Source organism: Lissotriton helveticus, chromosome 1_1 (genome assembly GCF_964261635.1).
Source record: "Lissotriton helveticus chromosome 1_1, aLisHel1.1, whole genome shotgun sequence".
Classification (NCBI taxonomy): domain Eukaryota; kingdom Metazoa; phylum Chordata; class Amphibia; order Caudata; family Salamandridae; genus Lissotriton; species Lissotriton helveticus.
The window spans coordinates 64,962,609-64,978,399 of NC_136057.1; the positions used below are offsets into that span (position 1 = coordinate 64,962,609).

A 15,791-nucleotide genomic window follows, 5' to 3' on the forward strand; every position below is an offset into this window, starting at 1 on the left:
GCTTTGTAGATTTTGCCCAAGAGTGACACTATTAGTTGTGTGTTGTCACTGTAGGAAAGGATGTTGATGTAGTGGCTATGGATGACGTTAACCAGTGGGGTTATTTAAGTGTTGAATAGTGTTCTGCTAAGGAGTGAACCTTGAGGTGCTCCGCAGATGAGATTTCTGGTTTCCAAGGAGTATGACGTCCGGTTGACTGTCAGAGTTCTATTAATCTGGAAGGTGCAGATCAATTGTGTGCAGGTTCTTGAATCTCGATCTTGTGAAGGCCCCTGATGAGGATGGGATGTGGTACCATGTGACACACTGCCATGAGGTTCAATAGGATGACAGCCTTACTCTCTCCTCTGTTTAGGATCATGCAAATGGCGTAGGAAAGTTCAATGAGCTATGTTTCCTTCCTCTGGTTGGGCCTGCGTCGAGGTTGGGTGGCCTTGAGGAACTGGTGGTGAGGTAGCTGGTCAGACACTTCTTGATGGTTTTCTCTAGGACTTTGGCCATGTATGATTGGAAGGAGATTGTTCAGTAGTTGGAGAGTTTGGTGAGATCCTCAGAGGGTTTCCTCTGCAGGGCTGTGACAGCTGCCTGCCTCCAGGTTTCTGGGAAGAGGACCGCATTGATGGAGTCATTCAGGATGGGAGTGAGGACTTCACTGATGGTGGTTAGACCTTTGTTGAAAGTGTGGTGGGGGCATGAGTCTCAAGGGACCCCACAGTGGATGGTCTTCATGGTTGCGGCAGTCTCGTTTGTGGTGATGCCGTTCTACATGGTCAAGGTCTATTCTTCACCTGTGATTGGAAGACTGGCTGCGAGGTTGTTGGAGCCAGGTTGAAGGTTGAAGTTGCAGTATGTGAATGCGATCTTCCTCCAAAAGAAGTTAATGATTGCTGCAATGGGTTTTGTAAGGGGGGTGTTGCTGGTGGTGGCTACAGCACTGTAAATTCTCAGATTATGGAGAAGATTTATTTGGTGCTGGTGTTGCTGGCTTCGATGCGGTTGGTATTGCCTGTTCACTTGGCATTACAGACATGCTGGTGGGCACATGTTAGGGCAGACTTGAAGACGTTGTTGTCTGCAGTGTCTTTGCTCCTTCTCAACTTGCTTTAGAGTTGCTAATAGTGCTGCATCACCACCCTGAATTCTTCTGTGCACCAGCTGGCTTGCTTTTGTGATCTTGATTTTTTGTTGTTGTTGCTAAACTTGAGAGGGTGCAGGTAGTGATCCATTCGTTGAAGCTCTTGATGTCTTCTGTCAGGTTGCTGCTGATATGCTTGAAGGGGTCCAGGTTGTTGGTGCGGGTGGTGATCCAGTCATTGATGTTCTTGATATCTTCCATTAGGTTGCTAGTATGCTTGAGAGGACCAGGTTGTTGGTGGAGGTGGTGATCCTTTCATTGAAGTTCTTGATGTGTTCTGCTAGATTGCTGCTGATATACTTGTGGGGGTCTAGGGTGTTGGTGCAGGCCGTGATCCATTCATTGAAGTTCTTGATGTATTCCGTTAGGCTGCTGGTATGCTTGTGGGGTGCCAGGTTGTTGGTGCAGGTGGTGATCCATTCATTGAAGTTCTTGATGTCTTCTGTTAGGCTGCTGGTATGCTTAAGGGGAGCCATGTTGTTGATGCAGGTGGTGATCCATTCATTGAAGCTTTTGATGTCTTCCGTTAGGTTGCTGTTATGCTTGAGGGGGGCAGGTTGTTGGCGCAGGTGGTGATCCAGTCATTGAAATTCTTGATATCTTCCATTAGGTATCTGGTATGCTTGAGGGCGGCCTGGTTGTTGGTGCAGGTGGTGATCCAGTCGTTGAAGTTCTTGATATCTTCCGTTAGGTTTCTGCGGATATGCTTGAAGGGGACTAGGGTGTCAGTGCAGGTGGTGATCCATTCATTGAAGTTCTTGATATCTTCCGTTAAGTTGCTGGAATGCTTGAGGCGACGTGTGTTGTGGGCAGAAGCCCAGTCCTTCTCTGAGATGTTCTTCCAGCAGCGACCGCCTGTCCAGAGATGGTGGTTCTCCTGTGATTCAGGGTGGTGAGCTGGAAACTCAAAAGGGTGTTGTCAGTTCATGTGATAGGCGTTGATTTGTAGATTGATGCTGTTTAGTGTGGAGAAGAGAGGGTCCAGGAAGTGTTCAGCTGTGTGGGTGGGTCTGGTGATGTGCTGAGTAAGGTCGAGGTTCCCAAGGCATTTGAGCAGGGTATTTGAATTGGAATCATTACGGCCATCTAGATGAAAGTGCAGGACTCCATGGAGGTTGAAAGTGCTGGAGTAAATGATAATCTCAAGTCTAGATTAGTTCTGATGTCCATTCTTTCTGTTACACAGACCTATATCTCTATATTATCAAAGTCAATAGAAGCCTTTTGCAATATTTCTTCTGCATTTTTCTTTGGGACCACTGGCTTCTTATAATTCACTTTGTCATTAACATCATAAGACATAGGTTGGCTAGTTCACTTTAATGCTTCCAAATATTTTGAGGATAACCTGTGCTGAATGCTTCAATCTCTCGACCCAAATAGAACCTCATTTGGTTTGTGAACACCTGAGGAGAAAAATAAATTGTTTTCTTTCCCCACACGGGACTCGTTCCTTGTGAAGGTCACCTTCTTCTGTTAGGAACCTGTTGTATCCTCTCTGGTTGTTTACTTGATGTCTGGAATACTACGTGGAATACACATCCATGCTCCTGTGATCCCATACTCTTTACCAAGAGACTAAAAACAGCCAAAGTTTACCCCAGTCAGACTCTGGACTGAAGGTTTATCTTCCAGTGTACGAGTAAAAGAATTTAACAAGGTGTGACTGCAGGACTCGTACTTCAAGATTTGGACATTTGCAGAGATTTTGTCACAAAGACAATCTGAGTCTAATTTAAAGACAAAAACATCAAGCTTGATCTGACTGTCCAAGTAACCGTAGATGTATCCATGAGAAGGCTTCTAGTCATGGTACTTAACCAGGGTCAATCACACCTTGCTTCTCGCTCAACCCTTCATTGGTCATGGTAGACGTGACATTAATTTCTACCACCTCTCGGGCAACGGGCACTCCATGTCATCCCCACTGGATAGCCAGCCTGTGCCATCCGGCACTAGAGAGAATCTCCCCATGCTCGGGATACTTCCTCTCAACCATAGTCCTGTCAGCACCTGCATCTGTCAGGGTAATGACCTTCCTCCCTTTGAGGCTAGCTCACAACAAGTAACCCATGATATTTGGATGGATGCAGCTAGGAACATCTGTGTCTCCTTCCAAAATGGTGATTGCTACTATTTTTTTTATTTTTAAAGAATTTTTATTGCAGCAGGAATCCATGTACAACCTAGCCCCCAATGAGGGCAGCATCATATCTTCGTCGTACAAAAGTACTGATATGGGAAACTTAGTCTAACACGGCCATTCAGCTCACACCCCAGAGGTCGAGCAGCAGTATACAGTAGAGCATCATTCGCTAAGATTTGTAAGGGCATTTCACAAAGAGCTGTTTCTCAGGTAGTGCATATGGCTGCGTTTCTAAACATCCAGGTCCCCCTGTACCTGTTCCAGGGAGCATTAAACAATAACAAACACCTTTCCACCCTCCTCACATTCCCCCCCCTAAACACCCCCATCTCCTACCCCCCTAGTCTCCAACCTACCCCCCTGTGATTGCTACTATAATGAGTCCCAACAGGGACCCATTACCCAAGCTAACAACTCACTATTATGGGTGCTGCTGAGACACCTCTGTCACCTGACAGTTCTTTACTGAATGCCCCCTCAGAGTGACCCTGTAGCAAGTTATCCCTTTGAGCTTGAAAGGATGTTCTTTTCCATTTGTACTGACTTGAAACCCAATTCCTTTTTGCCTGCGTCCTACCCATGGGAATGAAGTAGGACTGAGTATTCTTGACAACATAAACGTCAAAATGTGGCAACTTGGTTCACGAGTATCATCAGGAATTGTTGGCCTGGTTTCTAACTAGCTCACAGTGCCCCATCTGAACCCCCTAAACTCACTAGGATACCAGATGGTATCAGTAACCACGAACATGACCACTTTTGTACTCCCCAAGGGAAACATGGAAACAGACCTACCCTTTTGTTGTTTTTGTGTAAACACAAGAAAGATACGAATTGGCTTTTCAAACATTTTATTGACACAATCGTATTCTTGTGTAAAAAGAGTGTGCTGAAATTATCAGGCAAAACAAATAAAGCAGTGTAACCAGCATTAAAAGAATGGTATACCGGAAATCCCTTCCGTCGGTCACGCAGGTGGTATTTCTGGTCTGGAGGCAGGCCCTGCGCTGCATGGGCTGGTGGGGCATGCTGACTCGGGAAACCCCGCCTTGGCGTAATGGTAGGTTGCCCCAGATGGATGCTCTGATGGGATTTGGAGGCTGGGATGCGATTGGCATCTCGACTCTGGGGGATGTTATGTCCGACAGCGTCCTCAAGTCGTTTGATACCCTGCGGCAAGAATTTGCGATACCCTGTACCCAGTTTTATAAATACCTCCAGTTTCGTCACGCGTTACTGCCCTATATAGCTGGGGTGGACCACATCCCTGACTTCAGTCCGTTGGAAGCCAAACTATTCATGGGGGAATTGCCAGATAAGAAGGTGTCTCCCATCTATCAAACTCTCGTACGGCACTGCTCCACTGACCTACAGCGGCTTAAAACCGCGTGGGAGCGGGATGTTGGGGACCTAGACGAGGAAGATTGGGTGGAGGCCCTAGAGAGTCCCAGGGGGGGGGCGGCTATCTCCGTGCGCCTGCGCCTTATTCAGTTTCGGTACCTCCACCACACGTACTACACTAGGCAACGCTTATAGAGGGCGGGCATGGTAGCGTCTCCAGACTGTCTACGATGTGGGAGCGCAGAGGGCACATTACTTCACACGGTTTGGGACTGTGGGGCGCTGCAGCGATTCTGGAATGGGGTCTTCCGCTGTTTGGGTGAGGTCCTGGCTTGGGAACTTCAGAGGGACCCTCGATTGGCATTGCTCCATGTTCTGGCTGGAATAGGGGGGCAACAGGTACGCCACTTATTATTGCTGGGGCTGACACTGGCGAAACGAGACATTGCACAAGCATGGAAGGCATCCAAGGCGCCGCCATTGGCTGGCGCCCTGGAAAAATGGACTAGACTTCTGCATGGGGCTTGAGTTGTCCATTTTTATGGCCAGGGGTTGCCCTCTGAAGCATTTTAAGATTTGGAAACGGTGGGAGGACTATCGGGGCCTGGAACTGGACCCACCGCCGGAAGACGATGCCTCACTGCCCTCCATTTGAACTGTCGGGTAGGATGGTTGGACTGTGTTTAATGTACATGGCTGATACTGTCTGTGTTTTACACTCTGTGCTGTAGCACTTAGGGGGTGGGTAGGGCCGGTGGGGGGTAAAGTTGTTCCTTTACAGTTTAAGTATTTACGTATGTAAACTACTGAAGTAGACAATGCTACTATGATTCTGGCATTGGCTTCTGGCTTACAGAGCAGTGCATATGTTTTCCTGTGCCTTCAGTCAATAAAATCTGTTTTAAAAAATAAATAAAAAAAGAATGGTATAAAAAACAAAGATGTAATACTTTCCCTTTGGGTCCACTTTGGTTCCCCCTTAGTTTTACATTTTAGGCTGTGTCTGCTCACACTGCATAGCCACATATAAGACATTTGTGTTTGTGATATTATTTTGAGAATACGCTGTACGTGTTTGTTATTCAAGGACTATTCTTTGGATTTCGTCTACCCATTTCACACAAGGTGCTTGGGATACATAACAACATAGTGTACTATTTTCTTTGCTCGTCCAGCAACAGCTACTTACATTTAGACATAACACAGTCGCACAACTGCAACTCCAGCACAATAGGTTTATGATATAAATGGCGTTCCGTCCCCTTGGGGGCAAAGAGGAGAATTCTCGTAGAGAGGACTGTTCTAGAATGACAGCAGTGCCCAACATGCAGTCCTGCGTAAACTAAGTTTACACTCATGATGCGGACCATCTTACTACTTACACTAGGTATGGGGCCTTAGGCCAATCCCAAAGATCGCAAATGTATCCCTGTGCTCACATTGTAAGGGTAGAACTAGCCACATATGTAATTTGGCTTGGTTGGGATGTTGGTCCTATCCAATCAGTTAGTAAATGTAATAACTTTTAGTTGTTTCTGTCTAATTATCGCAGCACATTTGCTTAATAATAGAATATGATAGTTTCAATAAATGTATTGTAAACATTCTTTGTGTCTTTCTTCTGTTTAGAATGGTCATGCATGAGTTAGTAAGTGAGTAACAAAAGGGGAGGATCTGTTTCCACAGTGCCCTTGGGCTTGCTGAAATCACCTGTTACTCTGGAAAGATTAGGTATCAGGTGAGGTACTGTGAGCTCCCAGGATTGGGCCGACAAGTACAGACGTTGTAGAGAGACTCAGTCCTTAAACTCTGACATCCTGTCGTCCTAACAAACAGTTCTGCTTTACTAACAGAATCAGTGCAACAAGTTCACCATTATAACATTACTGAGTGGTTATATGATTATATTATTCTACTTCTACCTAACACTATCTATACAATTGCTAGCAAAGTGGGAGTACCCTTTGCCAGATACCTTGGGTTAGCCTAAACTGCCATACCTGACTAAGATGTATCACAAAGCCACCTTATGTAGAATGGTTAGCCTCCATCTTTTTTTTTTTTTTTTGCATCAGTCTTTGTGTGTGTGTGTTAAATTTTAAGACAAAAACAATTCTGTTGTGTTTAGACATTTCTAAGGCACACGGTTTGATTTTAAACCTGCAATTTCCACTCAATTCCATAATCGTTGACTTTGTCCATCCTGTAAGAGAGATGTGTAATTCAGTGTAACATATAATGGATAAGATACAATAATATTTAAAGATTATATATGATTTGGACATGCTGTCATGCCATTGTCCACAACAGCCAATGCATTTTCCAAAATAATCCTGTCAATTTATCTTAAGCTTTCAGCGGCTTCCACAGTTCATTGTAAGTAGTTTATATGAATCTTTTAGAATGTGGTTACCTACGACCCAACAAGAACTCTTGTTAATCCATGTAATCAGAAAAGAAATATAGATGTTCCTTAACTGCAGATAATGTGGAATATTGTAACCATTGCTGTGTTTAAGCAGGTTCTGATTACCAAGCCTCACTGTTTCCCTTTTTGATAATCGGGAACAGTTTAAATTTAATTAAACAATAATGGTCATGGACTGCAGTCACATCGCTGCGTGCTGAAATTTCCTTTGCATTAGGTACATGGCATGCTTTAAACTGTGCACCCAGTGCAATAAAGTGAAGCTTGTCCAACTTTGGGCAGGAAATACTGGTACAGTGGGTCATAAATTGTGTCTTTACATGTTTGATCCCACTCTGATAGAAGGGACCATGAATATCAACTGAAAGTCACATTCTGAGGTGGTCCAGGTGGCTGGGGGTGTTGTGTGTATTATCTCGCTTACTACTAGGCATTGTTTGGGCTTAATCTGATGAGTGCAACTGACCGGCTGCTCTGGCATTGTCTTTAGCGGGAATGCAGGCTTTCTGCTGTGCATTCATTTGTGTTTGAGTGTGTACATCTGACTTGTTCCTTTAGGTATTACTTCCTGGGGCCATATGAGATTTACTGCTGCAATCTTTCAGGTGTGTTGAGACTTGTTCCATATCTGGGGCCAGATGGGCGACCCTATTTTGCATGCGCAAACGGATTTGCGACCCGTTTGCGCATGCAAAATACAATAGGGCCAAACCCTATGTAGCAAGTCGTAATTTTTTTGCGACTCGCTAAATAGGATTTGCAACTCGCTATTAGGAAGGGCTGTCCCAAGGGCATCCCTTCCTAATAGCTACTCATTATCCTATGTAAGAATGTTTTGCGACCACAATTGCGATCGCAAAACACTTGTAAAGTACCACCCTCTTCAAGAGGGTGTTAACCCATTCGCAAACGGGAAGGGGTCCCCTTTGCAAATGCAGGGGAAAATACTTTTTAAGGGTCCCAGGGGCCACTCGCTACCTTTAAAAAATTAAGGGAAGGAGTCCCGTTTGCAAATGCAGGGGTAAATATTTTTAGGGGTCCCAGGGAACACCACCTGCCCTTAAAAAAGAAACAAAAATGTTTCATTTTTCTTTTTCTGAAATGCATCCCCTTTTCCTGTAAGGAAAACAGGCTGCTTTAAAAAAAAACTGCTTTATTTAAAAGCAGTCCCAGACATAGAGGTCTGCTGAACCCAGCAGGCCACCATCCCTGGGAGGGCCAGCCATTCCCAATGGGGTTGCAAATTGTGAGTGCCTCATGAATATTCATGAGGCATGCAATTTGTGACCCCATTGGGAATCGCTATCAGTGTCTCAGACACTGTTGTACATGGCATTTTGCAACTCTCAAATTGCAATTCGCAATCAAGCGCAATTCGCGAGTCACAAATTGTCATGGTCATACATCTGGCCCCTTGTGTCTCCATCACATGAAGTGCTAGGGGTGATCAGAGGGCCGCTGTGCTATGTTGATCAAATAAAGTGTCTCCCAGAAACCGTAACAAGTTTTTTATGGTGAATTTAGGTAGCACAGGCAACAGTTGTTCTGTGGTGTGCTGGACTCCTAAGAGCGGGATCTTTCTATAAATTAATCCAAAGCGAACATTCCCCCATCTAATTGAGTGTCTTGAGCATGGATGGTTCCTCTTTCTGGCATGTGGTACGAGCGTTTCCCCTGGCATTGGCTGTCCTAATCAGGTGTATTCCCCCTGTTTTCTGGGTAGCCTTCTTCACACAGGCATATATTAGTTGAAGGTTGCATCACAGCAAGCGCAAGATTACAACCACTGGTAACAAGGCTTTGCATAAGTCTACAATCCACCTTGGTACCCAGGTAAACAAACCTGTGAATAATTCTATGTTTAGGGCACCTCCTTCTTTAATCATGACCTGCTGTAGGTTGTGCAGTGTTTGGATGGCGATTGACAGTGTGCCATTGTATAGGTCTTTCATGGGGATGAAGGTACAGCACGCTGTACCTATCTTGGCACATACACACCCTTCCATTTTGCTCATTAAGTCCTACACATACCAGTGCTGCATCACCAGGAGGCCGATGGTGCGCATTTTTTCTTTCCGTTGAGGCCATTTTCAGTGGTGTCCTGCAGGCCCAGATCTCTGTACTGGGGTGAATGTATGACATTGTTCTGCATTCTGTCCATCGGCTGTTGTTTTTGCATTTGTCACCCCGAGTAGTACGGCTATGCCCAGACGTGGGTCCCGTGCTCTCCATGCCACTGGAATCAAGCTATCCTGGTTAAAGAGGGGTGAAACCCCAAAACCGGTCCTAGGATGCTTGTTTCCAGTCCAGGGAGGACCTGGCTTGGCAGTTCGGGCTGGACTGTTTTCATGAGGCACAGGGTCAAGACTGATTTGCAAATGGCTGGGTTCAAACTGGAATGGCATAGTGAGCAAAAAAAGGATGGATTTAGGCCCAGATCTCTGTACTGGGCTGAATGTATGACATTGTTCTGCCTTCTGTCCATCAACTGTTGTTGTTGCATTTGTCACCCCGAGTGGTACGGGTATGCCCAGACGTGGGTGCTGTGCTCTCCATGACACTGGAATCAAGCTATCCTGGCTGAAGAGGGGTGAAACCCCGAAACCTGTCCTAGGATGATTGTTTCCAGTCTAGGGAGGACCTGGCTTGGCAGTTCGTGCTGGACTGTTCCCATGAGGCACAGGGCCAAGACTGATTTGCATATGGCTGGGTTCAAACTGGAATGGCATGGTGATCAAAAAAACGATGGATTTAGGCCCCGATCTCTGTACTGGGGTGAATGTATGACATTGTTCTGCATTCTGTCCATCAACTGTTGTTTTTGCACAAGGCAGCTTTAAGCGCCATGACATCCACTCTACTCCAAGGAGTATAAACCCAATTGTAAACAAAATATCCCGTTTCATCTGCTGAATCTTTATTATCACTTGTACCTGTACCCCTAGGAGGGACATATAAAGGCGCAACTTCAAACATTGGTTTCCCATGAAATACAGTATCCTTATCTGTCCCTGGAACTTCCTCCTGCGGCATGGGTGTCTGAGCTGTTTTTTCAGCTGCAGCAGCTGCCTTTTTCTCCTCTCGCAAATGGAACGCATCAGTTCGTAGTTTAACCACACATCTAATTAAATCGGCCACATGAGAAGGGAGAAAAAGACCATCACTCAATTGTTTATGATTACGTTTTATATCAACAAGCTCTAAGTCTCAGGAATGTTTCCTAAAATTTGCAATTACTTCTCCAGTAAACGACTCTGTAAAATATACCTGCTCTGAGTCCGGCCATTGTTGAACATCTGCTACAATATCTTGAGCAGAGGCATCACCACAAGCATGCCTTACGAGCAGCATATCTGAGAGTGGCTGCACGGTCAGCAGTCAAAAAAGAGCGAGTCTGTCATTTAGGGTCTAACTCTGTCTCTGTGTGATCTGGGAAAGTAAAGACAGGAGTTAGAACTTCAGCTGATCCAGTGTGAACAGGAAAGTATTGTCAAGAAGAGTGTGAAGGGAGTTGCATTTGTTATATACTTCCTGAAGTGTTACCTTTATTACATACATCTTGAACAGTTTCCTTTGTTATATACTTCCTGAAGAGTTACCGTTGTTATACCCTTCGTAAAACTGAAATGACTGTAGCATATCCTGATCCATCTCTTTTTCCACAATGTCTTCTTGTTTAAATGAAATCTTGACTATGCGCGTCTTCCTAAAGCTATACCTCTAGCGAATGGGTGCTCCGTGAGTGCCCTTTCTTAACTAAGTTATCACCTCCTTTTCTGAATTAAGATGTGGCATGTTTAATGGAACATTTAGTTACTTATCTGTGTATGGTGAAATATCTCTGGTTACTCTAAAAAATGGTAAAGAAGAGATGTCTTTTACAAATAGTTAAATATTGTGTATTTACATTCTCTTACATTTCTGTTTAGTGATAAATCTCTTTACATCCAACAGGATCCAGCCTTGAATGCACAAATGATTGAATAATGACAATAATTGTGTAAATCAGCAAAAAGAAAATCAGGAAAAAATGAGCTCCAATATTCAGATAAAGAGCTGCACAGTCCGAGACTGAGAAACCTGAACATAAAGTGATAGATCCTGGAAGAAGCAGTCCAGAGCAATTCAGTGGATGTAAGAGTCTCAGCTGTGCACCTCCTCACCACAAGACGAAGAAATGACCTCTAGAAAATTAACGCAACAACAATAACTAACCACTGCCTGTATAAACAAGTCTCCAAGCTTTGATCATTCAATCGGTGTGAGGTGGATACAGCATTGCTCCGTTTCCTGTAATGATGGCAGACCACCATTCAGTGCGCTAGGTATATTGTAAACTATTTCTGGCTAAACAACAGGAGCAATAGAAAAGCACAATGGAGTGGAGCAAGACAACTGAAGGGTAAAGGAAAAAGAGGGTCTATGATCTACAAGACTGTCCCAATGTGCATCGACCTGAAGGAAGACTAATATTCACTTGTAAATATGCAAAACGATTCTGCAATCTAAAGAAATAACCTCATACAAAGAAGCTTTACTTGCCACAATTATAATATATGTAGTTGGTGAGTCTTGTATTTCGTTGTGAAATCTGAAATCAAGCATCCAAAATACCACACATACAAGGAATGTAAGAATAACACGAGTGATTTATCAACCATGTTAGCTCTTCAGGAAATAAAGTCATGGAATGCAGACAAATATAAACTCGACCCAGAGACACTAACCATGAAAGAAAAATCACTAATAAAGAGCTATCAGCAAACACACATAGGAGAAGCAACTTGCAATTGCAATGAATGTGTGAAGAACTTTAGTCAATTAGCACTCCTAGATCATCAGCGAACACACATGGGGGAAAAACCATACCATTGCACTGAATGTGTAAAGAGCTTCAGTCATTTATCACAACTCCAAGTTCATCAGCGAACACACACAGGGGAAAAACCATACCATTGCAATGAATGTGTGAAGCAATTCAGTCAGTTATCAAATCTACAAACACATTTGCGAACACACACTGGAGAAAAAGCATACAATTGCAGTGAATGTTTGATGAAATTCAGTCTCTTATCAAATCTACAAACACATTTGCGAACACACACTGGGGAAAAACCATACCATTGCAATGAATGTGGAGGTAGGTTTAGGGATTCCTCATCTCTCAGGATTCATCACCGAACACACACAGGAGAAAAGCCATTCCAATGCAGTGAATGTGTGATGAGATTCAGTCAGTTATCGTGTTTCCAAAAACATCAGCGAACACACACAGGGGAAAAACCATACCATTGCACTGAATGTGTGAAGAGCTTCTGTCGGTTATCACACCTCCAACTACATCAGCGAACACATACTGGGGAAAAACCATACCATTGCAATGAATGTGTCAAGAAATTTAGTCAATTATCAATCCTACGAAGACATCAGCGAACACACACAGTGGAGAAACCAGTGAATGTGTGAAGAACTTCTGTCTTTTTTCACATCTCAAAATACATCAGCGATCGCACACAGGGAAGAAACCATTCCATTGTAGCAAATGTGGAAGTAGTTTTAAGGAATCTTCAAAATTAAGGAATCTTCCGCGAATACACACTGGAGAAAAGCCATTCAAGTGCAGTGAGTGTGTGAAGTGCTTTAGTCAATTATCAGACCTACAAAGACATCAACGAATACACACAGGTGAAAAACCCTACCACTGCAGTGAATGTGGAAGTAGTATTAGTGATCCTTCAACATTAGGAAATCATCAGCAAACAAATTTAGGGGTAAAAAGCCATTCAAGTGCACTGAATGTGCAAAGAGCTTTACTCTATTATCAATTCTACAAAGACATCAGCAAAAACATACAGGGGAGAAACCATACCATTGCAGTGGATTTGGACGTAGTTGTGGAAAGGATTTTCAGCTTACTACATGGATTAGTGATTAAACCTATAAACACAACACACTTGAATAAGTTTAACAAGCACAGACTGGAGAATATTTATAGCTGGTTTTGGTGTCCGGCCATTTTGTACAACAACTGGTTCAATGACAGTTGCTAGAGAGCAATGTCCAAAGGCACAGAAAGACAAAGCAGGAAAATGTCACCTGTAACTCTGAGAGTTAATGCTTGCAGTGCACAACATTTATCTCCAATGCCCTGACGCGGGAAAAAATGATGCTCTTTTCGATCATCACATGCATATGTAAAAGCACCCACCATAGCTGCACATCCCCAGAGGTGTCCAATATCAAGCTGGACCCATGGGAAATTTGCTGGCTCACCACTGACAATGTAAATGATTCACGGTGAGATTAATTGTATATGAATATATTTTAGATGTTTCTTATTTACAGAGAATCACCCAACAAACTCCTAATTGGTGAAAGGACAAAATCCGTGCATGATGACAAAATTATTGATCAGAGAGAGCTGTTGAAAAGTTTAGTTCTGAATAGGTTTCTGAAAGCTTGAGGGTTAGGTAAAGATTGAATCTTGAGCAGTAAAAAATTCCAGCTCTTAGAGTCTAGAACTATCGACTCCCTGCTTTACATTTCTTGTACCATGGCACTGGAAAATAAATCTGGATTCAGAAGTAAAGGAACACAAAAGATAATATTGCCTTCCACCGAGGTCATTTTAACAAAGTGCTGAGTCCGGGAAGTTCTTCCTGCTGCCAACCATCATCACCACCACCACCACACAGCCAGTGAGGAACAGCAACGAGACTGCTCTTCAGCACACCCATCCTTATACATAACACACTACAGGGATTTGCTGCAGGGTCAAAATCACTTCACGTTCACGTTAACAGCAACAAGTTCTAACCTGAACAAATTATATTTAGGAAGAAGTGGTTTGTACGGCCATTAGTGGCATAATACATTTGAAACCCAATACTATATAAATTTGTATTAACCGCATGCGTGCGGCGACTTTTCCCGCGTTATGCGGCATTTTAAAAATTACCGCGTTACATGACAAGCTCAGCTCGTCATCAGCACACGGCAGGTAACGCTGAGCTCTTCATCAGCATGCAAGGGGTTAATGATACAGAACCAAACACCACCTATGTATGGACATCCAAGAGCCTTTAAAAACAGCACTACAGAGGTGTATACCAGGATCAAATTCAATTTACTTTAACGTTAACATGAACTAAATTATGATACAGCAAGAATAGTCATGATGCTATGAATTGTACACAATAATGACTTTACAGATTACTAACAAATGTATGTTTTTTGATATGAAATAAAATAAATTATTTACATTCATGGTATTTGACTGCGATTGTATGGAAAGAGATGTTAAATGTGATTTCTTCCCCAAACTATAAAGATAATTTGTGATGTCAGATGTCAGCAAGGAGCCTAGTTCATTTGGCAATAGAGGTGTCAGATCTCGATAGCATGACTGCTTTCAGCAGGGAGTCTGTCGCAGGTGGTATCAGAGGGAACTATTCTCGCCAGTGTGCCTTCTCTCATAGTTAGAGGCGGTTCTTTGATTGAGATGGTACTACCTCTCCTTTTGTGTTAATGAAGAGAGAAGTGCTACCTGTAATACTGAGATCTGGGCTTCAGTCCTGTGTTGGGAAATTAAGTCTGTCCTTTTTAACCAATAAATACCAGATTTTTGGGGGAAAACAAAAAATATGTGTGTATTGTAGCACTCCTCTTGTTAATAATCCATAAAAATACTACAGAATGCTGAGTACTTTTTTTTTAAAACATATTTTTATTGGCCTTTATAGTTTACAATGACAAATAGCGAAAGGATACATTCAGTTGGACTGCATGTTTCGTCTCTTATATCATAGCATAGCGCTATCTATAAATGAGTTTTGTCGATAGACATCTTGTCAACATTGGGATCTGTGCTAAGTGGTTGCCATATAGAACACGGATATAGAAAATGGGGAGTGGTTCATGGAATTTCTGGGTACAGACATCAGGTGTGGTGTCAGGGCGTTGTGTCTCACTAATCAATGATTCTGTGTGCTTTTGGAGATGTGGGGGAGATTGAGGTTGGTCTGGCTCCCACATCTGGCCGTCCAGTGTGACGTGGTGTGTGGTGCTATTGACAGTCAGCATTATCATTGTGCTACTGGGGGAGATCCGGTATTTGCATTTGTGGTCTGACCTTGTGATTGTGGGTCCTTCGGTTGTGTGCCGCCACCCGGATCCTCACCGGGTGATGATTGCTTGAAACAGTGTAGTAATAGGGCCCACTGCAGCCCATTTGTGTATTTCTCCCACCCATGCTGCGAGCGATCACCAATGCATGGCTACACTCTGCTTAGCTAGTAAAACGGCTAGTGAAATAAATCAAAGATACACTTTGTATTGTGTCAGTTTCCGGAAAATACCTAGCGCGCTGGCTTCCCAGGTGTTCAAGTATGTAAGCCCTGTGAGGTCTCTGAGGGAGTCATGAATGTTTTGCCAATATGATCAAATTGTGGAGCAACTCCAGAACATATCAGGAAAATCTGCTTCCGGTGATTGGCATCTAGGGCAAAGGAACTGTGTGTCTGGATAACATTTTTGAAGGCGTGCCGGCGTCAGATACCCTCTATGGAGGATGTAGAATGGTATATTTTTAAAGCGTGCATTTCTAGACACCTTCTTGGGGTATTCCAGAGCCCTCTCCCATTCTTTCTCATGTAGTGGACGTCCACTTTCTTCCTCCCAAGTGGTTCACAAGGTCACTAAGGGTTTGTTTGTGAGTTCTCGTATGGCTTTATAAAGCCATG

General features: G+C 43.6%; 1 protein-coding gene across 1 annotated transcript in view; it reads left to right on the forward strand.

Moving 5' to 3' along the window:
- LOC144826520 (uncharacterized) overlaps positions 1–14,312 on the forward strand; it is a 55,110-nt gene extending 40,798 nt beyond the window's left edge. The window contains exon 2 of the mRNA XM_078684982.1: positions 11,005–14,312. Within this exon, the coding sequence (XP_078541108.1) occupies positions 11,710–12,516 (807 nt within the window). The 5' untranslated portion in view covers positions 11,005–11,709 and the 3' untranslated portion in view covers positions 12,517–14,312. The remainder of the gene's footprint in view (positions 1–11,004) is intronic.
- Positions 14,313–15,791: the final 1,479 nt, after the last annotated feature.